At 41.7% G+C, this 27865-nt stretch overlaps 1 protein-coding gene across 10 annotated transcripts in view; it reads left to right on the top strand.

The window, feature by feature from the left end:
- The window catches only part of osbpl9 (oxysterol binding protein-like 9), a 289515-nt gene that overhangs the window by 182801 nt on the left and 78849 nt on the right, over positions 1-27865 (top strand). For 5 of the 10 annotated variants that reach the window (XM_041208298.1, XM_041208301.1, XM_041208307.1 and 2 more), the window contains 5 exons: positions 3606-3653; positions 14483-14512; positions 14641-14691; positions 23279-23317; positions 25093-25186. In XM_041208298.1, the coding sequence (XP_041064232.1) occupies positions 3606-3653; positions 14483-14512; positions 14641-14691; positions 23279-23317; positions 25093-25186 (262 nt within the window). Of the gene's footprint in view, positions 1-3605; positions 3654-14482; positions 14513-14640; positions 14692-16957; positions 17105-23278; positions 23318-25092; positions 25187-27865 lie in introns of those variants that run through there. The other 5 variants (XM_041208300.1, XM_041208302.1, XM_041208306.1 and 2 more) reach the window with 3 other exon arrangements.

Genomic DNA, 27865 nt, shown 5'->3' on the forward strand with positions numbered 1-27865 from the left:
GCATTACTGCTAAATAGACAGCATGGAAGTTTCTTATGCATTTCAAATTGGGATATGGTGACCCATCTGAAAGTTTCAGTGAGGTGGACAGATGGGTATCTTTGGTGGATATTTTATTATTGATTCTTCAAATTTCTTATCGATTGGCTCATTGATTTTATTTTGTTTTTTTTTGTTCAGATGTGTTTGTGGGACTGGTAGGATTTCAGGACCAGAAAAGGATTCTGGTGGAATTATTCAAAGACGGCAGCAAATATTCAGCTGTAAGGAGGCGGTGGGAAAACGACAGGGGATTCAAGCAAAGAATGAGACAGGAAAAAGGGCCAGTGACAGGATTAACCACAGTCTTTGAACCTGGTTTCATCTCCACCATGTCTCTTTTTGGCACACTTTTTAAAACTTTTTTCACTCCATCTCTGTCTTCTTTCTCCCTCTTTCTCTCCAGGGGAAGAGAAGGAAAGATTAGAAAGAAGGAATGCAGAAAGAAGATTTATAGAGCACAAAACAAAACTTACATCACTGTAATCAGAACATTGACATTTCACTTGCAAACAAGTTTTTGAAGTTCACGCTTTTATTTTTCAAAATTACTTGCATAAACACATTGGGAAGAGAGTGCAGGGATGTTCGAAAAAAAAAATCAATAAGCAGACTGAACACCTCTTGGGAAATTGTGTAAACTGACCATGTGCTTTATACCTAATCTAAATTTATCTGTGTCACAGGTTGAGGGACAAAATGCTGAACCCCATGATTTCCAGAGAGATTGAGGCCTTCAAAGCCTTGAAGGCATTAAAATACACAAAAGACAGTTTTTAATAGATAAACTTCATCATGCTGTTGTGAACTATGTAATTTTTGAATGTATTTAAACCCTTACTTTGAACATCAAAATTTTAGTTATTGAGTACACAATGTTGGCTCAGAAAATGTTTTTTTAATTATTCATGGGGCATCAGTGTCACTGGCAAGGCCAACCTTTATTGCCTTTCCCTAATTGCCCTGGAGAAGGTTTTGATGAACCATCTTCATAAACCACTGCAATGTGTGTGGACTAAAGTTTTCCGTAGCAGCTTTGATACAACTGAGTAATTTGTTAGGCCATTTCAGAGTGCAGCTAACAGTCAAGCACATTGCTATGGGTTTGGAGTCAATTTAGGGCAGACCAATAAGTGCTTTGGCCCACTAAATTTTGCTTGCACAGCGTGCGTATGCAGTAGAGGAAGCGTTGGACTAAACCAGATAAGGAAGGCAGATTTCTTTCCTAATTAGGATTTTTACTGACAATGCAGTAGTTTCATGGACACCATTACAAATGCCAAGCTTTCTTTTAATTTCAGATCTATTTAATTAACTGAACCTAAATTCCCCAGCTGTTGTGATGTGATTTGAACTTTCACCTTTGGATTATTAGCCCGGGTTTCTGGATTACAAATCCAGTAACATAACCACTATGCCAATGCACCTATTTAAATAAAATATAGAAAGCATTTGTGTGAGTCAAATGGCCACATTTTCTCAATCCACTGAAGCAATCGATGTCCATATGCAGCAAGACCTGGACAACATTCAGGCTTGGGCTGGTAAGTAGCAAGTAACATTCGCACCACACGAGTGCCAGGCAATGACCATCTCCAGCAAGAGAGAATCTAACCATCTCCCCATGCCAATCAATAGCATTACCACTGCTGAAACTCCTCTATCGACATCCTCGGGGTTACCATTAACAGGAAACTGAACTGGACCAGAAATATAAGTACTGTGGCTACAAGAGCAGGTCAGAGGCTAGGAATTCTTCAGCAATTAACTCACCACCTGACTCCCCAAAGCTTGTCGACCATCTACATGGGACAAGTCAGGAGTGCATAGGCATACTCTGCACTTGCCTGGATGAGTGCAGCTCCAGTGACGCTCAAGAAGCTCAACACCATCCAGAGCAAAGCAGCCCTCTTGACTGGCACCCCATCTGCTACCTTAAACATTCACTTCCTCCACCACTGATGCACAGTGGCAGCAATGTGTACCATCTACAAGATACACTGCAGCAACTCACCAAGGCTCTTTTGACAGTACCTTCCAAACCTGCAACCTCTACCACCTAAAAGGACAAGGGCAGCAGATGCATGGGAACACCATGCAAGTTCTCCTCGAAGCCACACACCACCCTGTCTTGGAAATATATTGCCGTTCCTTCACTGTCGCAGAGTCAAAGTCCTGGAACTCCCTTCCTAACAGCACTGTGGGTGTACCTACACCACACGGACTGCCGAGGTTCAAGAAGACAACTTACCTCTACCTTCTCAAGGGCAATTGGGGGTGGGCAATAAATGCTGGCCTAGCTAGTGATGCCCACATCCCCATAACAAATAAATAAAAATAAATACTAGGTAATGAACTCTCTGTATAAAATAGCAGCCATTGTAGGTGAACAGTGACACATCTAATATTAAAAAGACCCATTTCAAAGTTACACTCAGGATTAACAGACACTGCATATACTCACAATGAGGTTTCATTGAAATGCATAGTGTGTATGTCCTGCTGTTCCCCAGCTACTCCCTGCCTCTGACTTCTGCCAACTTTGGCCTTGGATCCTCTGTGACTTTCCTGTCACTAGGCTTGAAGGAGCCCATGTTTCTCTGCTCCCCTCTTACCATTCAGCACCCCCCTCCCCTGACTTCTTCCCTCCCCCACCCCCAATCCGTCTGCCACTTGCACTTTCCCAGTCCAGGCCTCTTCACTACTTCTCTCCCTGGCCTTGGTGCCTCATTTCCATTAAGCTTCAACCACTTTGCCTCCATGTTTAAAATAACATGCCCTTTGACTCACTGTGAGCAATGCCGCAGGAGGTTGACTTACAGAATATATTTTTTTAAAATCCTGCGCTCTAACTTTTTGAATTATTACTTTTTAATTTTTTAAGATGCAAACTGCTTATGTAAGTTGGTCATGCTTTAATTGCCTGCCTGGGATTGGAGGTACTGCAGCAGTCTCATTAACAGTAAGTGTAGCTACTATGTGACAAGGTTATATAGGTAGTTTCTATTGTAAATATATAGACAGGGATTTACAATGGAAACAGCACAAAGTTTGATAACAAGGAGCAAGGTGTCATAAACAGGAACTACATTCAAATGCAAGGTTTTTTAAAATATGTCAATCCAGACACCACTTAAAAGGTAAATTGATTTGCATTACTGATTGCCTTTTACACCCAGGCTTTCTCATTTTCAATATTTATTGTGGTTATATTTTTAAAATTTTCAAAAACGCCAAATCTAGTTGTATGAATATACCGGCTCAAAAAAAATTTCTGTGACTGAATTTTTGTAAGTTAACTTTTACACAATTATCAGAAGAGTTTTTTACCAGATAATCAGTTGACTTTATTGAAACTATTGTTGATGACTGACTGCACATGGTGAAGAAAAAGCTCAGTACATGTGATTCTGAACAGACTGAGTATTAGGGCCTGGTTTGTGCTGAGCTTGGTCAAACAGAAATAAAAACATTTATTGAGTATCACTGCATCTGCGCTGTTGAGGGGAAATCAAATTGATGCATTTCTGTTAGAATTGCTGATATGCTTTTTTTCATACACTCAGCTATTTGATGAAAAAGTCAAAACTTGCAACGACGATGAACAGAGAAGGGTAAGTACCTATGTTCTTTAATGTTATTTAATGCATCGTATTTTAATTAAATAAATCATTTGCACATCAGTAATATTTCATACGTTTAACTTTTTGTAAAAAATAAAATGCAAAAACCAGTATCCTTTAAGTTGCTTTAGATAATGATTTAAGCCTATTCATCTTAATTTAATTCATTAATGAGAAATGAAATGAAATAAGCAGACCAAAAGGAGAATAAATGCATATGGGAATTTATGTGGGCAGTTGTCTTTACTGAGAAAAAGCAAAGAGATTTGACAGGTGGGAAAATGCTGTTAGTTGTTTCGTAGTGCAGAATTTGAGTCTTGCTGAAAAAAATTTTTTTTTTTTGTCGAAGCTTTTTGCCTTGCAGTCATCAGAACAATTACAAGAAAATACCAATATCAGAGAAAACAACATATTTATACTGTACGAGAAGAGAGTGCTGGTTGGTTGGCAAGTGGACTCTGGTAGAGGCATTGCTCAGTTGATTGTGACTGACTGTGACTGACAGTTAACTGCCATGGGGAATGAACCAGACAATAGCTGTCACTTATTTTGTTTAGCTGAAACAAGTGCAATGTGTGTACGTGTTCTTTCTGTCTGCAAAGAAGAGGGCCCTGTGTATTAATATATGTAGCTTCCAGTACACACACATGCACTCTACTGGGAGCCCAACTAAGAATCTTAAATTGGTTGTCAGGGTAATTCTTAGCACTGAGGATTTTTAGTAAATGTTGTCAAATTGTGGAATCACACCCAATGTTGGATACTGTTTTGAATTTTTTAAGCAAGGGTTGGTTGGGTACAGTCTAGGCTTTGCGCATTGTGAACAGCAGAAGGGACAGGCTGCTTGATACAATCCAGCAGTCTTTGGGAAGTATGACCTACAGACCAGGCATCACTGGCACTGAAATTCATATACCATGTTACTCACTTGTGTGATAGGCAGAACATCCTTTAGGCTTGACAGCAGCATCCTGTAAGTGGTGAATACCACTCGTGTTGCTGCTGCATAACAGCAATGTGAAATAGCTAGCTTCTCCTGTTACTCAAATTTTTGAGATACCTTGCCCTTCCAGGGTAACCTGAGGGAGACTGGGCACTTTTTAGGGCCAAAAGTGATGGCCTTGAGAGTTTTCACGATGTACAGTGTGAAATGATTCGATCAGTGTAGCCATTATCTCGCAGGATGTCTTTGATGTGCCTTATTTCAGCATCAAGCTTGCATGGTGAGCAAATGGTTCGGCCCTATCTACAAGGTAGCCGATAAGGCCAATCTTGTAGCGCGTGGAACTGTAAGAGTCCCAATGTGTATATTGACCAATGAAGGTAGGCTTGCAGTAGATTGTGGTAGTGAGCCCCTGGCAGATTTCTCAACCAGAACATCACTTTTGGCCCCTGACTTTGGTATTTTCTTGTGAATTGCCCTGATGAGTGCAAGACGAAAATCTTCAAAAAGTTTCCAGCAATTTGAAAATGCTGTTGTTTTAAAACAATTTTTAAAAAAATGTACTTTCTCAAAACTAAATAATGCATATACATTTGGGCTCTTTGGTGAACCTGGACACATGTTCAAACTCGTAGTTTTCATTCTCACTGCACATAACTGACATCATTGATTTCCATAACTCTTCCAATCTAATTTTTCTGCCAGTTTTCACCTCTCCTCCCATAAATTTGTTTGTTTGACTCCATTCTGGATTACGGTTCCAAAGACACCAGGTGCTCTCCGCATCTCATCCAATCCTGATGTGTTAATTTTGCCGGTGAAGGTCAGCATCTTTCTTTGAGCACCCAAACCCATACAAGTGGCTTCATGATGCACTTTGAACAGGAAGATAATAGGATGGTGAGCTTTAGCTGATTTTCACTCCTTAACCCAAGGATGCTGAAGGCAGTTGTAGTTTCCATAGCATTTCTCATGTTGAGACCAGCTAACTCAGCACAGCCCAAGAATTGCAGTGACAAGGAGGAAGACCTGAATAGATGAGGCTTAGTCCATTGCCGCCTCAAGATGAGATTTTGTTAGGCAGCAAGAACTAGAATGAAGAGCTGCGACAGTGAATGAAAGATTTATTAAGCCGCAAGACAGAAATGAGGCTTAGTATCTAAATATTTTATGCACCCAAGAACTCCAAGAGCAGCTAGGTGCTCTTCTTAACACACTCACTCTCCTGCAATCCCTCCAATGCTGCCAGCTGTGGTGAAGGCAGACTACTGATCAGGCTTCTCTGTGGCTTGAGATGACCTCGGTAGCCATTCCCTGGCTGCCCAGGTGCAGGAGCCTCCTCTACTGTTACTTAGGTGTAAGTCACTGGCAGTGGGGCTGAGGAGCTGCTGTTGATATCAGGAGCACCCAGAGAGGATCCCCCAAAAGCAGAAATGACCCACTCCTCCTCCCTTGCAAGGCACGCCCCTGCTAACCTGAAAAGGTCAAGGACCTAGTGGAGAATCCAGGCACCTCTTTATCCCCTCTCGCCTGGCCACTGCTGCATTGGGTTTGTGGGCAAGGTGATGGCATGCAGTTCTGCTTGCATCTCTGACACCCACTGAGTGGCCTGCTGGATTAGATGCTCTGAGGATGGGCCATCTCTCCACTGAGAAACCCAATCACACTCCAGAGGCCTGGTTGGCCTCCTCCATCGTCTGCATGTAGGTGTGCATTCTTCTGGAAATTCTGCCAGATATTCCTTCACCTCTTACCTCAGCTGCAGCAGCTACTGTGTTACTGACAGCTACCAAGGCACATCATCAGCCTGGAGCTTAGCATGGGCCTCCGACTGAAAATACCCTCAGCTATCATAGCCTCTTGTCAGCTGCTCAGGCATGTATGTGCTGTGCTCACCAGCTTGTGATCCTGAATCTAATTGCAAACACATACCCATTGACATGAGAGTATCTACGCTGATGGAACGTGCAGGGGAATGATGCGATGTACTGGGATCCTTTCTCCTCCTCAAAGGTTTCAGTCTATCAGCTCTGCTTCCCATTTGCACATCCCAACTATGCTTGCTGAAGTTCCAGTGGTTGCACGTGAGCACTATGCCTTGTGTGTGGCAGACGCACCTTATGGAATATTTATCTTAGTAGACTGAAGGAGGTTATTGACTTACATGCTGCACTGAATCCAGGTTTTGGGGGTGATACCACTGCTGCTGGATTCCTCTGCGACCTCCATCCAGGTTTGTATAGTCAGTTGGGGCTCTCCTCCCATTCCTTGAGAAGAAAACCTCTTCCTGCCTTGCCCTTTTAGCCTTGAGGAGAACCTGAAGAGAGGTATCGCTAAACCATGGGGCCATCCGAGGTCTTCCATCTGTCATTCTTGTTGCAGCTTTCTGGTCAGCTCCTTGGTTAGTTGCAGACAGCAGTCAGGAAGCAACGGAAGGATGACTGCAGTTGGCAGTCAAGGAAAGGACTCCTCTGCACAGGCAAAAGTAAATACAGGGCTGGCTGCTGTTTACATATCACTAAAAATACTAAGCAAAAATAAAGCTGCATCTCTTGACAGGAATGTACTGATGATGATGAAATGCTGCAGCCTCCCTCTGTCATTTTTTTTAAAGTAAGAAAGCATATGTTGGAGAAGTGAACATCGTTTTCAACCATCAACCTAATTATGTCAACCACAAGAGATTCCATTCACTGAATGTGCAGCTGGTGTGACACCATCGCAAATGCAATCTGCAGGTCTGCGCATGATTTTGAGGGAGTGTGCATGACTCCTACGTTCTCAGTCAGTCACAGATCCCTGATGCATTCCAGGGTCCACAGAATTTGCAGTGATGGCTCCTGTGGGTTGGCTACCCACAGAGGATGTGGCTGATGGCACCTGTGCGGTGGCCTCAGACTGCAGCAGAGAAAAGGTATAACTAGGCTTGTGCTGCAACTCACAACTTGGTGGAGTAGACTATTGAGATGTTGAAAATGAAGTTCCGTTGTCTGGACCAGTCTGGTGGAGCCCTACAACATAGTCCACAGAGGGTGCCATGCATCGTCGTCGTCTGTTGCGCCCTTTGCCATGCCAGGTTGTAACAGGGAGAGGAGCTGGCTGAGGAGGAAATGGAGTAGCTGGAGGCCTCCTCCGATGAGGGTGCTGACGAGGGTGAAGTCGTCGTCTAAGGGAGCAATGACAGGGATGAGGCCCTCACACTGGCCAGACGGGGCAGGTGCGCTAGGGAGGACCTCATAGCTGCTAGATTTGTGGAGGATGACGACGACTTGCAGTGAGGACACTCCATAGATCTTCACATTGCCTCTGAGAATATCTGACTCCTGTCTGGCCGAGGGTAGCTCGCTTGCGCTCTGTGATCAGGATCATTTCATAGCGATAAAAGCAAAAAACTGCGGATGCTGGAAATCCAAAACAAAAATAAAAATACCTGGAAAAACTCAGCAGGTCTGGCAGCATCTGCAGAGAGGAACACAGTTAACCTTTCGAATCCATCTGTATGACTTTTCAACAAATCTAAGTAAAAATAGAAAAGAGGTGAAATATAAGCTGGTTTGGGGCGGGGGTTGGGGTGGGACAGGTAGAGCTGGATAGAGGGCCAGTGATAGGTGGAGATAGCCAAAAGATGTCACAGACAAAAGGACAAAGGCATTGAAAGTGGTGATATTATCTAAGGAATGTGCTATTTAAGGGTAGAAAGCAGGACAAGCAAGGTATAGATAGCCCTAGTCAGGGTGGGGTGGGGTGAAGGGAAGGGATCGAAATAGGCTAAAAGGTAGAGATAAAACAATGGATGGAAATACATTTAAAAATTATGGAAATAGGTGGGAAAAGAAAAATCTATATAAATTATTGGGAAAAAAGGGGGGGGGGGATCGGAAAGGGGGTGGGGATGAAGGAGAGAGTTCATGATCTAAAATTGTTGAACTCAATATTCAGTCTGGTAGGCTGTAAATTGCCTAGTTGGAAGATGAGGTGTTGTTCCTCCAGTTTGCGTTGAGCTTCACTGGAACATTGCAGCAAGCCAAGGACAGACATGTGAGGAGGGGGTAAGTAAAGGGGCAGGTGTTGCACCTTCTACGGTTGCATGGGAAGGTGCAGGGATCGTTCCCACCGGGACACCCTGGCCTACTCCATCACCCCCTACTCCTCAACCCCTTCCCATGGCACCAAACACTCCTTTCAAGTGAAGCAGCATTTCACTTGCACTTCCCTCAATTTAGTCTACTTCATTCGTTGCTCCCAATGCATTTTCCTCTACATTGGAGAGACCAAATGCAGACTGGGTGACTGCTTTGCAGAACACCTTCGGTCTGTCCGCAAGCATGACCCAGATCTCCCTGTCGCTTGCTATTTCAACACTCCACCCTGCTCTCACACCTCCTTTTCAATCCTCTTTTTTTTACCAATAATTTATATAGATTTTTCTTTTCTCACCTATTTCCATAATTTTTAAATGTATTTCCATCCATTGTTTTATCTCTACCTTTTAGCCTATTTCGATCCCTTCCCTTCACCCCACCCCACCCCCACTCCCACTAGGGCTATCTGTACCTTGCTTGTCCTGCTTTCTACCCTTAATTAGCACATTCCTTAGATAATATCACCACCTCCTTCAACACCTCTTTATCCTTTTATCTATGACATCTTTTGGCAATCTCCACCTATCACTGGCCCTCTATCCAGCTCTGCCTGTCTCACCCCCCTCCTTAAACCAGCTTATATTTCACCTCTTTTCTATTTTTACTTAGTTCTGTTGAAGAGTCATACAGACTCGAAACATTAACTGTGTTCCTCTCTGCAGATGTTGCCAGACCTGCTGAGTTTTTCCAGGTATTTTCATTTCATAGCGACGCAGCCATGAAACTTTAAAAACATGTGATTCTTTGTACGCCTTCAGTACCTGACATCTTCAGGAGCACAGCGTCAGTGGTCACAGGTGCTGAAGAGATGGGGGCCAGCCCATCCTTAAAAGGACTGAGAGTACACAGAGAATGACGGTACTCTGTGACACCTGCCCACAACATTCTGGCAGCAATGACAAGCACCATCGAGATGCAGGCATCAGTAGTATACCCAGAGAGTGAGGCTGGACCATCACTTTGGCAAAAAGAACAGGGAAGAGGCCCTGGACTGAGATGCCTGCTTTTATCTTGTGCAGAAAGGTTCCATATCTGAGTGATATGAACACTGCTCAACAGAACAAGGAGCCATAGGCAGGGAGACATTCTTGGGAGTTCATTGACAATAGTGAACATTATATACAAGTGATGAACACCTGTGCCCAGGCTGTACAGTTACATCTTCTTAACTTTCATAACCCTGCCACTACATCTTGATGCTCCCCAGCCATCCACAGTGGAGGTGGAGGCAGCCTGCTGACTGCTACGCCTTGCCTCTGATGACTTTGGTGGGCATCCTCTGTAGGGCCAAGACCTGGAGTGCCCAGATTTGCTTTCGGGGTGCTGCTTGTGGCAATAGCACCCCCCTCAGCCTGTGGAGCTGGAACTGCTGAGGTCACAGTAAAGGGGGATTTGGATGGGCTGGTCACTCCCAGAGTCATTTGGATGGATGGCCCCAGGGAATACACCTGCTGATCCTTTGCCCTATCGGTGCCCAAAGGCCCCTAGCTGACTCCTGAGGAGAAGGGGTAGCTGGAGTGAGATCGACCTGCCCCGCACCCCTCTCACGTACACACTGTTGGAGGCCAACTATAGCATCAGCAATGGAGCTGAGCCTGTGCAGCAGTGCAGGAGTGACATCCTGGACCAAGATCTCCATGGCAGCCGCCATCCTACCAGGGTTGACGGTGCGTTGGTTTGCCGGCCCTATCACATCAGCCTGAAGGTGGGCAGACTCCTCCATTGTGCCTTCCAATCTGAGGAGTGCAGCGGACATCCCTTCCTAATGTTCCCAAGCTTGCCTTTGTAGCCCCAGCTGTTACATGACTGAGCCCAGAGGCTTGTCATCTGATTTGGACTCAGCAAATGTCTGGCTTCCAGCAGTCCTCTGAGTGCCAGACGCCTTGGAATTTGCTGTGTGTCTCTGCGCTGGTGGAGGATGTGGGTGAGCGCTGTGATCGGACTTCAAGGAGGCTGTTTCCAGATTCCTCTTCAGAAGTTTCTTCGGGGCTTAATTGGAGGCCCCAGGTCATGGACTTGGTCGACTGTTTCCCAGATATGCCTGTGAAAGCAAGGGGAGATAATTAGTGCATGGCAATGTCATGTAAAAGAGGACAAATCACTCACGGCATGGTTGTCTGATGGATGTTGCACTGCTGGATCCTCACTTGGTAGAGCACCATTCTGTCAGCACAGGAATGGTCCAGAACCTCGCCGGCAAGCTGGATGGCTGTTTTCAAAATCCTGGAGAGCCTTGATTTCAGACATTCTTCCACCAGTCTGCAACCTCTCCCTCTTATGTGCCAGCTTGTCCTGCATGAGTAGAGGTGGATGGAGTGTATGCAGGAAGCCTGCCAGGCCAGATGATGTATGACTGGCTTTGTGGGTGGTGAGTGGTCCCATGGATGGGATGAGGACAATTAAGGTGTGTGTGAGAGAGTGAATGGTGATGTCCCTTGAACTGGCAGTGTGTAAAGGACCCTGTGGATGTGCGATGGGTTTGTGAGTTGAGAGTGATGAGAAGAGTGACTTAGCCTGACAGAATGGAGGAAATCATTTATCCTCTTGTGGCACTCAGTGGCTGTCCTCTTTTGAAGGGTATTGGCGCTGACTGCCACTGCCACCCCCCCCAAGCAGGATTAGTGAGGTTGCTGCAACCAGAATAGGGGTAGAAGATATCACGGCGTGCCTCCACTGCGTCCAAATGGTGCTCAAGGGATGTGACATTGAACCTGGGGGCTGCAGTCTTTTTGCCTTTCAGGGCCATGTCATTTTTACAGCAGTCCTGGGCTGGAAGCACTGAGGTATGCGCGTGGTTAGACTTTAAATATGGCGCCCAGCTTGCTTAAGTGGTGAGGTGATGGCGTGGCAGCGAATGAGAGCGCACCCACCATTGAAATGGCCTGTTTCCCGGGAATGCATAATTAATACTACAGGTTTGGGACAATATGGCGTGAAAAGCCATCATTGCAGCAGGCAGGTAAAACACAATGTTTCTTAAGGCCAGGCTAACTGATCTAATACAGAACATAGAAACATATGAATAAGATCATTGTAACCTCAACCCCACATTCCTGCCTACCCCTGATAACTTTTCACCCCCCTTGTTAATCAAGAATTTACCTAGCTCTGGCTTTAAAAGTATTCAAAGATTCTGCTTCCAGCCAAAGTGGAGAATGTAGGCATCAACCCTGCTATCACTCGCATTAGGGACTGGCAGGCTAGAAAGGTGAAAAAGGTTCCTTGTCCTGATTGTTAGCCTATGACTTTAACTGGAAGCTACTTTGTTTGCTGTGTGGCCTGGGCATGGTTTTACTCAAAATTATGAGTGTAGCACTATTGGATGTGATGCTCCCAGTGAAATAGCTTGCCACTCACCATCTCTGTTCGTACATGACTTGTAGCCATTGGTCAAGTTTTTGGAACCTTCTCTTAGTCTCAGAACCAACCAAGCCATTGAGTGAATTTCACCACTGAACCATAGAGGAGCTCATTGTTGACCTACCAGTGCAGGTGCTCATATACCTTCTCATGGATAATAATGGAATAAAAGTAATATTATTTGTAACATTATTTTTTTTTAATTAGTAGGATTTGGCTAAATAATAATTCCGTTTAAAAAAAAACAGTAAAAATTTGTGCTTTAATTGCTCATTGCTCTGGAAGCTATTAAAATTATTTGATTGAACTTCTGTTATCTGTAGACTGTTATGGCCAGGTGAAGAGGGATAGACTGGTTTTCCTCTTTTCCCACTCCCTATTTGGTTATTGCATAAGTTTTGAATTTTAAAAGAATGCTATATTGCCAATTCACTATGTACTTGACTGTGTACAATTTGAGAGAATTAAACTGGACAGATATTTTTGAGTTAAACCTACAACACATGTTTATGGTACTAAAACCCACCCAGGTGAAAAGAAAAATTAAAATGTTAAAAATGTACAAATACGTCCCACTTGCCACTAATGCGTGCAAGCACACCACAAACCCCAAGCAGGCAGAAAAAATACAACTTTACAGAATATCGGATGTTAAACTTGGCCAAGTTCAAGTGCAGATTTTTTTTTAAAAGTCAATAAAGGGGAGAGTTTTCTCCCCGTTGGGCAAGCCAGGTGGGTGTGGAGCCGATTGCTGCCCACGATTGGCTGCTCGCTGCCATTTTATGTGGGCGGGCCAGTTAAGGCCCACCCAGTGTGGTGCAAGCCCGGAAGCACTCAGCACTACCTGTGTGCGCGGGCGGGGTGGTGAAGGAGAGAGAGTTGGGGCCTGCGCTCTTCCGTGCATGTGCACGAAAGAGCGCAGAAATCTAAGACACAGAGCTGCCTCAGGGAGATTAACTTAAGTTTTAAATTTGGAAAAAATAAAACTTTTCAGACATGCCCCCTCATGTGATAGTGTCACATGAGCTGGGACATGTTTATGAATTTTCACAAAGTTTTATTTAATTAATGAGACCTTCATGAAACCTCATCCCGCCCGTGAATGAGGTTTCATGAAAAATGTGAAGGCCGCCTGGGCTCTTCGTCTGCCAACCTTAAGGTTGGACGGGCAGCTTTCTCACTAGGGTTAATTAGTTTATTAGTGGCCTTAACAGACCTTTGCCTGTTCAGGCGCGTAACCAACTCTGGTGTGCGCCCGCCGAATGGGAGATCAGAATGACCAGTGATGACGTTGGGACACACGCCTGATGTCACTGCGCGTCATTTTACGCGTCGGCGTGCGGGGCCCGCCCCCACATGCCAGACAGAAGATTCTGGCCAAAGATTCAATCCAGAGGCGTTCGTTCTTCACAGTCATGGCTGGTACGACCCTTTTCTCCTGGAAAGACGGTTGTAAAAACCCAGCAGCTTTTAGTTGAGTCTGTCTGCTGTTGGAATGTAGGCACACTTTTATCTCAGCAAAACCCTGTATAGTAGAAACAAAAACAAAAATTGCTGGAAAAACTCAGTAGTTCTGAAGAAGAGTCATAACCTCTTGAAACGTTAACTCTGTCATTCTCTCCACAGATGCTGTCAGACCTGCTGAGTTTCTCCAGCAATTTTCGTGTTTGTTTCAGATTTCCAGCATCCACAGTATTTTGCTTTTAACCTGTGTAGTAGAACACTGTAAAGAGAGGGGAAAAAAACCCACACTCTCCTGCGCCTAGAATATCTTAGTTCAAAGATAGTTAGTTAGTTCAAAATGATCTTAGTTCAAAAAAATTGAGCAGTTACACACAAACTGGGTCAAATGACCTCTCTCTCGCTCTCTGGATTATTTCCAGGAGTTCAAATAAATCAATTGTGAATTCCAAAAGGAAACAGTTTTACCCATGTCTGGGCTGATTTTTTGCCATTGTCTCTTTTTGCCGAATTAATTATTTTTTAATGTCCCAGCCATGAACTCCTGAATGATCCATCCTCCACCTTGATGAGCTAGGAAGGAGCTGTCTAGGGACAGCATTTTCATTGTTGGGGTCCCCATATACTTTGTATCTCCATGAAATGGAATGCGACTTTACAGGTGCAAATTAGCAGCTACTTCAAGCCAGTGCCTTTTGTTTAGCAGAAGTGTATTTATTTATTAAAAAGGTTCAATGTTTATGACCAGCTGATGAAATTACACAATATTCAGTATAGCACATGTTCAGTGATAAAAATGAAGTACTTGTAATAGTTTCCAATTTAGCACATCTTTACAGTAAATGATACCTGCCAATGATAAAATGAGATGTTTAATTTGTTATTTATTTACGATTTTCTTCCTTTTCTTGTAGAAAGTTGAAAACCTCAAAGAAGTAACAAGTGTAAGTGTATCTGTGTGTTTTTATTGATTCATCTGGTCATTAAAGCTAATTTAGTACAGCAGATTTGTATTAAATTGTGCAAAATACTTCTGAACATTGCAGATACTGCATTATTTTTATTTTTTCAGAGCATGGTTGAATCAATTAAACACTGTATAGTGTTACTGCAGATTGCCAAGGTAAGGTAGCAGCTAACTGCACAATATCTTTGTGCTTTGTTTTTACACCTGACAGAGTGCAGTAAGGATTTTTATTTGAAATGTCTTTAATAATTTACTAGATTAACATTGTAAAACTATCTGGCATAACAACATTGTGAAGATCGCTGTAAAATGTGAATTTGCAAGTATTTGTTGTTCGGTACTGAGTCAGAGGTCTAATTCTGATTCTTTGCCTAACAGTTACCAGTTTCAAAAATTGCTTGTGCATTTTGTTGTACATTAAAACAGCAGTCAGATTCTATATGCATCTTGGTTATCTTACTAATATTGTAATAGTTAATATTTGAGGAGTTTTAATTGATTACTTTAAAATATGCAAGTTCTGTACATGATATGCAGCACCAACAATTAATTTATAAGTGGATCCTGTGAATTCAAGAACTGATCAATTCTGGGATAAACTACTCTTTAAATCATTTTAGTGCAATTCTATGCTGTCCACAGCTTTTTTAAAATTAAGACCAAGGAGTGGGTGGATGTAAATCTGAAATGACCACAATTACATGTTACTGGCTCCATATAGGTCAATCATTTTATTTAAATTATAACAGTGATGGTACTACAAAAACACTTTATTATCTGTGAAATGCTTTTGGATGCCCTATATAAATACAAGTACTTTTTTTTTTCTTCTTTCCATTTTGGGTCTCAGTGTTCCCTCTAATTTTTTTTCCACCCATGCACAAATGAATTTTATGTGCACCAACATCAAGGTAATGTTTGCCACCAGTAGAAACAAAAAATATATATAACAGTTTTAAGAAGTTACCATAGGTATGGAAAAAGAGGAGAGTAACGTCCTCTGCCATTTAGTCAATTGACAGAAGATAAGTTGAATTGCTAATGATGGCTCAAGATAAGACTAGGATCTTTTGTTTCAATTTGACAAGCAAGACAATAGCAAGAACTAAGGAGGCTTGCCTTTTGAATTTGTGGAAAATACAGCATTTTTATTTTTATAGTGTTCACTTAAAACTGCTATGAATAGAGAGGAATAATTTATTCACATCAACAAACATAATCAGGCTGAGATAAAGTGTCTCTGAATTTGGAGAGAGGTTAGCTCTTGTGAACTGGAGGGTGAAGGTCAAAGAGACAGTGTCCCTGTAATTTAAGTAAATATTGAAGGATAAACTGTATTGGGGAAGTGGGGCGGGTGGGAGGGCGGTGAAGGACTGTGGAATGCAGAGAATGGAATCCCAGGAGGGAGAATGATTGTTGTAGTAGTTTTTGGAAAAGTAGCAGCATTTATCCCACCTACAGTTTTTTTTAGATTAATCTATGAATTATGAGGTATTAAACTGGCTCACCATTTTTAAAGTAAACCATCTGTCTCAATGTACACAAAAGTAATAAGGGAGAGATAGTATTTGAAAGTATGCATGGTTTAGAATGTCCCATGAGAGAACCTCACAGAAACCTTTGCATTAGTATTTGGAAGTCTGGGCTAGGAATCCAAAACTTTTAACAAACACCCTAGAAATACCCTAATGTTTTAAATATGTTGAAAGTATTGGCATCAATCTTCCTTTTAATAATCCTACAAAACCAGCTGCAGCAGCATGACTAGATCAGTAATATTAACTGGTTCAAAAATCCTCTTGCTGACTCTTAATAACTTGCTAATTCTTAACTTGCCTTCTGCTCACTGCTTCCCTCCTAGCTTGCCACTTCCCTTCTGGATGGCTGCTTCCACCCTGGAGTGGGGCAAGAGGGAGGAAGTGAGAAGGATTATGTGTTAGAGGGTCGCAGGAGGGAAGTGGCAAGCAGGCTGCAGGAAGACAAGTGCTGACATCGCTTCGGGCTCCAGAAACTTACATGAGTGAATTTCAGCTGTTAATTCCACCTGATTAATTGTGTCAGGTTTGGCTCTCATCCATAATTTCTGTCGTTGGGGAGTCTACCAGTTCTTTGCTCACGGACTAGTGTGACAGTAAACTTCATTTAATCATCAGGATGTGTGCGGCTGTTATAGTTAAGCATGTGGCACTTGATGGACAATTACACGGCCACTCGGTTACAAAGTTTAGAGGGAATACTGGTCCCAAATGATAAAGATAGTATAAAATGCTACTGTGCATGTTTTATGTATGAATTCAGAGTTGTCATTTTTTCAACGAAACAACAGTGTACAAAATTCTTGGTAATTTATTTTAAGTCAAATATATCTACAGCAGGAGCTCAGGAGAGCCATCAGAAAGTTCTTGAAGAAATGTGTAACTGTCCTGGGCGTGCTTTTCAATTTTGGTGCACATACCACTCAATCATTTTGGGCTGTTTTGTAGAGGCACCACCCAGCTTAAGACAAGGTGTTATTCTGAGATGAGAAACACGGCTTTGACAGTGACCATGAGCTGTACATATATGCCTGGTAAATGGAGAATTCAGCAATTTTAAAACAGTCTACAGCTTTTAATTGCAACTTGCTTAATTTTGTGCTTAATTCTCAATTTACTGTATTATGTATGTTGTTTAATTTAAAATTGTTGGATCATTCTAATTTTTTTATTGATAGTTTGGGAACTGGGATCTTAACAAAAAAACAGTAATTGTAGTTTTAAATAGCATAATCTCATTATTTAACACTACCTAGTAGGGCTTTCTATTATATATTTGTGTAATATAGCTTATTAGAGTGAAAGGAAATTTTCTGCATGATTTTTTTTCTCTATTGGTCCCTTATGCTTCAATAATATTTTTTGCATATGTTTGCATTTTTTAATTCCATACAGCTTGAATTCAATACCTGGCATCCTGTCATGACCAGATGTTTACAAAACTCAATTACAGCTACTTATTTGCCTGCTTTTTTTTGTTTTACTCTGCAGAATGTTGCTTTTGTACGCCTTGATTCTATCCTGCTCAAGGTGAAACATGTATTTTTTTCAACCCTGACATTGTCATCAAACCCGCTGACAAGGGTGTTGCTGTTGTTGTCTGGCGCACTGACCTCTACCTCGCAGAGGCTGAACGTCATCTCGCAGACACTTCCTCCTACCTCTCCCTGGACCATGACCCCACCACTGAACATCAAGCCATTGTTTCCAGGACTGTTACTGACCTCATCTCCTCTGGAGATCTTCCTTCCACAGCTTCCAATCTGATAATCTCCCAACCTCAGATGGCCCGCTTCTACCTCCTACCCAAAATCCACAATCAGGACTATCCCGGCAGACCGATCGTGTCAGCCTGTTCCTGCCCCAAGGAACTCATTTCTTGCTATCTTGACTCCATTCTCTCTCCCCTTGTCCAGTCCCTTCCCACCTACACCCATGATTCCTCTGACACCCTACATCATATCAACAATTTCCAGTTCCCTGGCCCCAACCACCGCCTCTTCACCATGGACGTCCAATCCCTCTACACCTCCATCTCCCACCAGGATGGTCTGATGTCTCTCCTCTGTCTGGCTGAACTTGTTCTCACACTGAACAATTTCTCCTTTAACTCCTCTCACTTCCTCCAAATAAAAGGTGTGGCTATGGATACCTGCATGGGCTCCAGCTATGCCTGTCTCTTTATGGGGTATGTGGAACATTCCTTGTTCCAGTCCTACTCCGGCCCCCTCCCACAACTCTTTCTCTGGTACATCAATGATTACTTCGGTGCTGCTTCATGCTCTCGCTTGGACCTGGAAAAATGTATTAATTTTGCTTCCAATTTCCACACCTCCATCATTTTCAATGGGTCCATCTCTGACACTTCCCTTCCCTTCCTTGACCTCTCTGTTTCAATTTCTGGTGATAGGCTGTCCACCAATATCCATTACAAGCCTACCGACTCCCACAGCTACCTCGACCACAGCTCCTCACAGCCCGCTTCCTGTAAGGACTCCATCCCATTGTCTCAATTCCTTCGCCTCCGTCGCATCTGTTCTGATGATGCCACTTAAAAAAACAGTTCCTCTGACATGTCCTTCTTCCTTAACTGAGGTTTTCCACCCACGATCGTTGACAGGGCCCATCTCCCACGCATCCGCCCTCACACCTTCTTCTCCCTCCCAGAAACATGATAGGGTCCCCTTTATTCTCACTTATCACCCCACCAGCCTCCGCATTCAAAGGATCATCCTCTGCCATTTCTGCCAACTCCAGCATGATGCCACCACCAAACACATCTTCCCTTCACACCCCCGGCAGGATTGATCGTTCCCTCCGGGACACCCTGGTCCACTCCTACATCATCCCCTACACCTCAACGCCCTCCCACGGCACCCTTCCCATGCAACCGTAGAAGGTGCAACACCTGCCCCTTTACTTCTCTCCTCACCGTCCAAGGGCCCAAGCACTCCTTTCAAGTGAAGCAGCATTTCACTTGCACTTCTCTCAACTTAGTCGTTACTCCCAATGCGGTTTCCTCTACATTGGAGAGACCAAACGCAGACTGGGTGACCGCTTTGCAGAACACCTTTGGTCTTTTCGCAAGCATTACCCAGACTTCCCTGTCGCTTGCCATTTCAACACTCCAACCTGCACTCATGCCCACATGTCCGTCCTTGGCTTGCTGCGTTGTTCCAGTGAAGCTCAATGCAAACTGGAGGAACAGCACCTCATCTTCCTACTAGGCACTTTACAGCCTTCCGGACTGAATATTGAGTTCAACAATTTTAGATCATGAACTCTCTCCTCCATCCCCACCCCCTTTCCGATACCCCTTTTTTTCTAATAATTTATATAGATTTTTCTTTTCCCACCTATTTCCATAATTTTTAAATGTATTTCCATCCATTGTTTTATCTCTACCTTTTAGCCTATTTCGATCCCTTCCCCCCACCCCCACTAGGGCTATCTGTACCTTGCTCGTCTTGCTTTCTACCCTTAATTAGCACATTCCTTTAGATAATATCACCACCTTCAACACCTCTTTGTCCTTTTGTCTGTGACATCTTTTGGTTATCTCCACCTACCACTGTCCAGCTCTTCTTGGTTTGCCGCCGCCACCACCCCCCCTCCAAAACCAGCTTCTATTTCACTTCTCTCCTATTTTTACTTAGTTCTGTTGAAGGGTCATTCGGACTCGAAACATTAACTGTGCTCCTATCCGCAGATGCTGCCAGACCTGAGTTTTTCCAGTTATTTTTGTTTTTGTTTTGGATTTCCAGCATCCGCAGTTTTTTGCTTTTATTTTTTTCAATACTTGCATGACTGTACAGCCTGAGCTTGAAATCCTATTTAATTCGGTATTCATTTTGATGCGCTAAGCTGCTTATGTATGTAATGAGCCAAATACTGCAGCGACGACTTTGCTCCAACAACATGGGCACACATGCGCCATATCCCCACACCCCTGTGACATGTCTATTAGTTCTACTTGATTTGTCTTGAGTGATTAACGCCATGGATCCATAAATTTTAAACTAATTTATTTGAGCAACATTGGCATTGATGAATTCCCATTTTCTACAGGAGCCAAATTCAGTGGTCTGTTGGAATGAGATTTCTGTTTAGTGGTTGAGTTTGCAGTATCTGACTAGACATATTTTCTATTTGCTGCTCATTCATAGACATCTTGCGCTTAGCATCTTGTATCCTGTTCCCAAAATAATCCCTGGTTCAGAGCGTAGACAGGCAAACTGCTCCTAATTCTTGATGATAACTGTTCCTGATGTGGATGAAATTTTATATTAATAGTCTGCAGGAGAATAATTCAGTCTTGCTGGAATGACATCCTACTATTTGTGCCATTGCATCACTATACTGACATCCAAGTCTAGTCAATTTTGGGTGATATCTTAAGCTTGTACATAACTATATATAATTGCGTTATGATAGCCAGCGCTAGCTTTGTACCACTATACTTTCATCTAAGTGCAGGATGAATAATGGCAGGTGCTATATGTGGATTTTCTAGCTAAATTTCCACTTCTACATGTACAAGAGTCCTGGCAGTGAACACTGCTGTTACATATTTTTTTTTTGTATTTGTTCTGGAAATGAAATGATTGCTGCTTGTTTGTTGCCTTTCTTTGGTTGTCCAAAGAAAGTGGTAATGGATCATTGTCTTGAATAGATTAAATAGAATTCTAAGTTTGTGACCCAGCAGTTATGAAGGAATATTGATATTTGTTCTGGTTAGGATAGTGGATGATTTGGAAGTGATGGTGTTTCCAATGTAATTGCCGCTTTTGTCCTCCTTGGAGGCCTTGTCCTTCTTGTGGGTAGCGGCTGAAGGGCAGAGCTATAGAGATGAACTAAGCCAAGTGAGCTTCTGCGGTGTGCTGATAATGGTGGGGTAGGGTTGTGCTGGGGCGGTAAGTGGTTGGTGCCAGGGTTTATGCTCAGTTCATTGATAAGGGTGCCAATCAAGTGGAATGTTCAGTCCTGGATGAAGAGTGATATGGATGGTAATATTAGAATATGGAAATAATTACCATTACAGGAAATAATTATGGCAATTGACTTTATCTCAAATTAAGTAAGACTGCTTGAATATGTTCACCACCTAGCCAATGTTTTGGGTGCATGTCTCCTTTTTTGGCACCCTTCCACTTATGAGAGATGATAGACACAGAGCAAACAATCCAGATTTGGGTGTATAAGATTTTACATTATTGGTGCAGTTTAGACAATAATGGCTAGTGTGGATTTTAGATGAGTCCAGTTGGAAATGACCAATTTTTGAACATCGTTAGCACAGCTTCTGGTGCAGCAGAATGGATGCAGAAGCAGTACTTAATTGGGGCATATGGCGGGACAAAAATTCCAAAAGCATTTTGAACGGCTCAGTAGACATCTTTCTCCCTTCAAGCCTCGAAAATGTTAACAGTGGGTTGAGAATTAAGAAATTATAGGGAACGGTGAAGGACAAGAGATCCCAAGGTACAGCACTAGTCTAAAGGCAAGTGATGGAGCAGCTTAGAACTTGATCCCCCATTTAATGGCTGTGGAGGTGGAGCTGGTGCTGCAAGAGGTGTTTGTGACCCCCTCAGCCACTCCATGGCACCATCCCCATAGGTCAGTATCCTTTCAAGGAGGCGTATATAGTCAAGATTCAGACGATGTCCGACCATTATTCTCACTTGATGTGCCAACCCTTAGTAGCTGTGAATATTCTTGTAGCAGATAGCATAACTCTGCATCTGGCTGTCTGCTGCCTTGAGTCATTGAAAAACCATTCCCCATGAAAGGTGTCAGTTAAGCAATCCAGGGCCTGTTGATATGGCAGATAGCATCTTCGATGCAGCTGTTGATCACCTTGGTATGCCAGTGCCATTGTACTTTGATTGGCATCCTTCTACAGAAACATCCAACCACCTGTATATGGTTAATCAAACATTCACTTATATTCCTGATGCTACATGGTCTACTGTCCCAAATTGCCTTAGTAATAGCAGCCTCTCCAGGCATTAACTGTCTGCTTAAATGAAATCTAGTCAGCTGTGTCTACAGATGCAGATGGACACAACATCTGTTTTGCAGCCGAATTTGCTTGACATTCAGCTGTAGTTCCTCCTTTTCTTCCAAAATAGCAGATTCTTGCTACAGGAAAAAAAATTATATACATTGGCACAAAGGCTCATGAGAACCTGTGTGGCCACTGGTGGTTGGGGGGTCTGGTGGGCAGGGTGGAAAAAACCAAAAATCATAGAAATGGTCAAGAAATTACTAAGAAATTGTAACTTCAGTTTAGCTACTTATGCTTTTCGAAAAAGCATTTACCAAAGCTAATTGTTGACAGGTGATGTTCTGCATGCCAAAATGTTGGTAATGACATGCAGGATGTCCCACTCCCCAACTGAATATTAAAATAAATGTCTTACCTCTTTTTTTCAAGTGATCACATCCTTGTTCCCCAGAAACCAGGTTGCAGCACAATGTGGGCGATTTAATAGCAAAAATGAATTCCTTCTTCAGTCACTCACTTTATCCTGATGGAATTGGCAGTTTGAAGCAAAAAATCTATTTCTTCCCTTTTGCTTTGGATACCCTTGTCCAACCACCATTTCCAATGAGACAATCAACAAAATACCATTTTCAGGTCTTGGTGCCGATCTACACCTTTCCTTGAGCACATGAGAACAGTGTAGTGTAGGCTGATTGATCATTCCTTCCTCCTTTCCTCTGGAGAACTTATCAGCATTTCTTGGTGTTCTCTCATGATAACACAGTTGAGGACATGATCTTGTGGTGGATCAATACAAATCCATTATATACCATAATACAGTTCAGCCACAAATCTCAGCTGCAAGGACTGCATGGTTTCATAGGTTTACTTGTCCTGTAATGAAAAGTGTAACTAAAGCCATTTCCTTCATGCAACCTGTACTTTATATGTAATATAATATAGGATGTAGCATAAAAATGATGCATAACAAAAACAGTAAAATGATGGCTTGCTTTTTATTATTGTTTATTGTGTTCTCAAAAATTGATCAGACTCAAAGTATTTTGCCCAATTACATAAAAATTGTTGTAAAAATGGTAAGGATTTTTAAATTCTGGGTCTTTAGTATACTAATGATTACCAGAACATTAAATGGGATATTTCAGACTTTGACCTGTTGTTAATGGTATCTTGAAAAATCTCTTCTTTCCAAAATTTAAAGGACCAAAGTAATGAGGAGAAGCACGCAGATGGACTTATAGTAAGTTTGTAACCAGTATGCTATATTGTTACTCTCTTTTTCTTTTGTATTTGGGTATACAAAGAAAAAAATATTGATTTGAAATGCAGTTGAGAAGGAAACCCTATATTTTCTGTAGTGGATATTTAATTATTGATTTTCTGTGGTTTACTTTTTTCCTCTGTTGGTTCTTTTTCCTTTATATCTTCTCTAGCCTGGCATCTATGGTGAATGTTATTTGTAAGAGCATTACAAATCCTAGGAATATTAATATTCTTTCCTGTATAACTGGCCAGATTAATTCCTTGACAAAAGATTGAAATTGTGCCTTAAACTAAAACTGTAAAATATTGCAGCCTTATATTGTATCCTAGGTTTTTGGATTATAGTAATAATGCAAGGTTTCATTTTGAGATCTACTATTGAAGTTCAGCTTGACCTTAATCAGTTGCTGGACTGCAGTTTACAGTCAAACAGGAAATATCTGGTTTGTAGGCTTGTATAGATGCTGGGTTATGGAACTTGCAACCCTAAAATGGGTCTGATCTTTTTGAAACGCAGGTTTTTGCAATTTTTAGCTCTATGTCCAGCTCCTGGACTTCCTTCAATGCTTGACATTTGCTTGGCATTCCTTCACCTGGTTGTAGGACTAGATACTGTTCAGCTATTTGTACTCTCTCTCAATTTTCTGTCTGCTAGTATGTTTGTTGAATACCATGCAGTTTCCAAACTGCATTATATTTACCTTTTAAAAGGATTCATCTATCACATTTGGTAAGTCTTACAAAATAGACTATTAGAAAACAACATTTTATCCTTTAAATTTATTGAACGTATCTGTTTCAGCTTTAATATCAATCTCAAATACTGAATTGAGATCTGCCGTTTTTAAATGTTTTTTTTATTGTAAGCATTGCACTTTAAATGCTTTAACTTGACTACCAAATTAATTAATTTTAAATGAGAAAATGCATCTCCATATTTATGCATTCTTCTAATATCCATGGTATGGTATAATTTGTTTCTGCCATCCAAGTTTTATGTATACTTATGTTCATCCTTTTGGCAATGAAGTGCTTTGATGCATGTTAAATTTTTTTTGCAATATGCTGTAATCATGAGAAATAGACTGCTATAGTAGCACTATTCAAAATTAATATACTCACCCTTTATACATCCACATGTTTAGATATTATATTGTTTCAAGGTTGCTACCAGGCTGCTGACTCGTTAAAATTGTAATTGCGTTTTGAACATAGCCTTGTACCTAACACCATCAAAAGCATTCAGAAGGGTTTTTCTAGTCCTCTTTTAAAATCATTCTAGTTTGCCGATACTTTTCATTTGTGATTTAAAATAAAATGCTGCTTAGTAAAAAATCTTTTTAAAAAATTGTATAATTTCTAAACTGTTCCATGAAGTTGTGTTGAAGGAAATGGTTATTGAGTGTGTTCATGTAACTGCTTTCATTCTTGAAATCTGATTGATAAACAAATAACATTCTCTAAATACTGTGCACTTTAAACCATGGGATATGTGTTTGCATGGATCTTCAAATTGTTAGCTACTAATGTAACTAACAGATCAAACTGCGTTGAAGACTGTTGTGAAATTAGTAGCTGTATTTTTGATTATTCTTCCTCTATTCATTAGTTTAGGTTTCTCCTCTGCTTTCTCTTTCTCAGGTTTCAGCTGATTTTCACTCTGGATCTGTTTCTGTGCCCCTCTGTCTTCCATTATTACTATAGTAATGGAATGGAACTGTTTTAATCTCTCTCTTTTTCTCACTTCTCTAGAGTACCATCAACCCAGTCGATGGAATTTTTCAACCTAATCCTCTGGAGTCAACAGTAATTAGCACTATGCCTACCCAAGCTGTTTTACCACCAGGTACATAGCTGTCTCCACCAATTATTTTAATTATGATGGTATATGTATTATTGGTAACAGCATTATTGTATTATGAAAAAGAGAGTTGGTCGACTCCTTCATTCCATTACTGTCTTTGGGACTTTAATAACAGAAGTAGTTTTGAGGTTAAAAACTAATTTTAAAATATGCAAGTTTTATCCAACACTTGCAGGTAAGTCTATCAATTACATTTAAGGCAAACCAGGAAATATTACATCATATTGTATTAAATATTTGCCTGAGGTGGGGAGAGGGGGGTTGAATAACCATATAATTTGAATTTTCACACAAGCAGGGAAGAAATATTTTAAAATATTGTTTGAGGGGGCACTTCTGGTTTTTAAAAAAATATATAACTTTAAATTATCATTGCCATTTTGAAAAAAATCAAGTTCTTTATTGATTCTGGATTACAGCACCTAGTCTTGTCTATGTGTCTTGTGACTCTTTCTGAGATCGCCACTGTGTTTTTGTTCAAATACAGTCCATTATTAAAATAATCTGCAATTTTCAAAATTTATGTTGTAGCCCAAAATTTAATAATCTTTCAAACTCCCTCTATACTAATTGTCTGAAGATGATTTAAAAAGAAGATATTTGATGTTTAAGTTATATTTTAGTGTATTTATGATGTATTTTCTTGAATCAGTGAAACTGATGAAAAGTAATTATATAATGGTTACAGCGCTGTAGGAGGCCATTTGGCCTGTTGTCTCTGTAGCTGTTCTCTACAAGAGCAATTCAGCTGGCCTCACTCCCCACCCATTCCTGCAGCACTGTATTTTTTTTTCTTCAGCTGCTTATCCAGTTCCCTTTTGAAAGCCCCAACAGTATCTAATACCACCACATTCTCGGTCATGCATTCTACACCCTAATCATTCACTGCATAAAAGAAGTTTTTCCTATGCTGCCATTGGTTCTTTTGCCAACCAGCTTAAATCAATGTCCTTTGCTTCTTGACCCTTCTGCCTTGGATGTTTCTCACTATGTATTCTGTCTAGATCCCTCCTGATTTTGAACACTTCCATTAAATCTCCGCTCAACCTTACCTTCTCTAAGGGCCCAGCTTCTTTAATCTATCCACTAATTGAAGTCCCTCATACCTAGAACCATTCTCGTAAATCTTTTCTGCACCCTCTCTAAACCCTTCACATAGGAACAGGAGTAAGCCATTTGGCCCGTCAAGCCTGATCTCCCATGCTGGTTGTGGTCTCAACTCCACTTTCCTGTTTGCCCACCATAATCCTTGACTCCCTTGTCTATCAAAAAATCGATCTAACTCAGCCTTGAGTAAAGTGTGGTGTTCACAACTGATGCAGTACTCCAGGTGAGGCCAAACTAGGTTTGTCATAATTTGCCTTTGTTGGCCATTCGGCCCCTTGAGCCAGCTCCCCCATTCAATAAGATCATGCCTGATGATTGTGGCCTTAACTCCATTTTCCTCCCTGCGCCCCACCCTTTGACTCTCATAAGAATATAAGAATACTCATAAAACCCATGCCTTTTAAACCACATTTAATCCACAGTGTTGCTTTGTTGAAATCATCCATCGATTATTGCTTGATAAATTGCTTGATAAACTGGCCATCACCAGTTCACTATGTAGAGCACACTGCCCATTGGAGTGTTACCATATCACATGTTGCTGTCAAACTGGAGAAAACTATTCCAATGAACTTAATTGCGTATTTATTATAAAATATATCCACTGTTAATCTCCTTGTAGATTCTCCAATGGAATTCTCCAATTCTCTTCAGTGAAAAATCCATGGAAACCCTGAAGAAATTGCATACATATCATTTTACTGGGGTTTCCATAGGATTTTTTCATAGTCAGCCCTGCTTAAAAGGCTGTTACTTTATGGGTCTTAACTAAGATGCACTTTGATTTATCACCCTAATTCCTCTAGCCCTTCTCCTCCTCAAGCCCCCATCATGTCTATTTTAAAATCATCATTGTTTACTGCCCCTCTTTGAAACACAAATTAATTTTTTACCAAGACATCCATCTTCCTTTGATTCCTCAGCCTCTATAGTGAATGATTTGTCGTCATCAGTAATTGTAACATCCACCTCCGCTCTCCTTTTCCCCCCTCTGTTCTTCATTTGCTACCTTCCTTTGTTCCCTAAATATCCCCTTCCATATAAATTCTCCCCCACATTACAGCCACCTCTTTGATCACTGGTGAAGCTTTCTGACCATTTATCCCTTAACACCCCAGCTGTGTTCAAGCTCCCACTGCCAGGCCTTTGGCCATTCATTTGCCTCTGCAGCTGTTGAATTGTTCAACCACTTTCTCATCTCCACTTGATGCGCCTCTCCCTAGCAACACCTTCATTGTTTTCCATTCTGATTGTTTTCTGGTAAGGCCTCCAATTTTGCATTTTAAAACTCAGATGGCAGAGCCTTAATAGTATCTGGTGCACTGTTGGTTTAGCCATCCTTGACGCCTCAGTCCTTGCAAGCTACCGTGTATCTTTAACCTCCCTTTATGTGCAAAAGTCATTGTTATCACTTCCCAAATCTGTGCCTATCTCTCCTACAATTCCCTGTTTAAATTTCTGAAATAAATTTTCCAAACACCCCACAGCACAGTACTGAAATGACTTTAACAAAAGTCATGGACAACATTGACCCAGATCTTGTGGTCCCAATAG

This window comes from Carcharodon carcharias, chromosome 16 (assembly GCF_017639515.1).
Source record: "Carcharodon carcharias isolate sCarCar2 chromosome 16, sCarCar2.pri, whole genome shotgun sequence".
NCBI lineage: Eukaryota > Metazoa > Chordata > Chondrichthyes > Lamniformes > Lamnidae > Carcharodon > Carcharodon carcharias.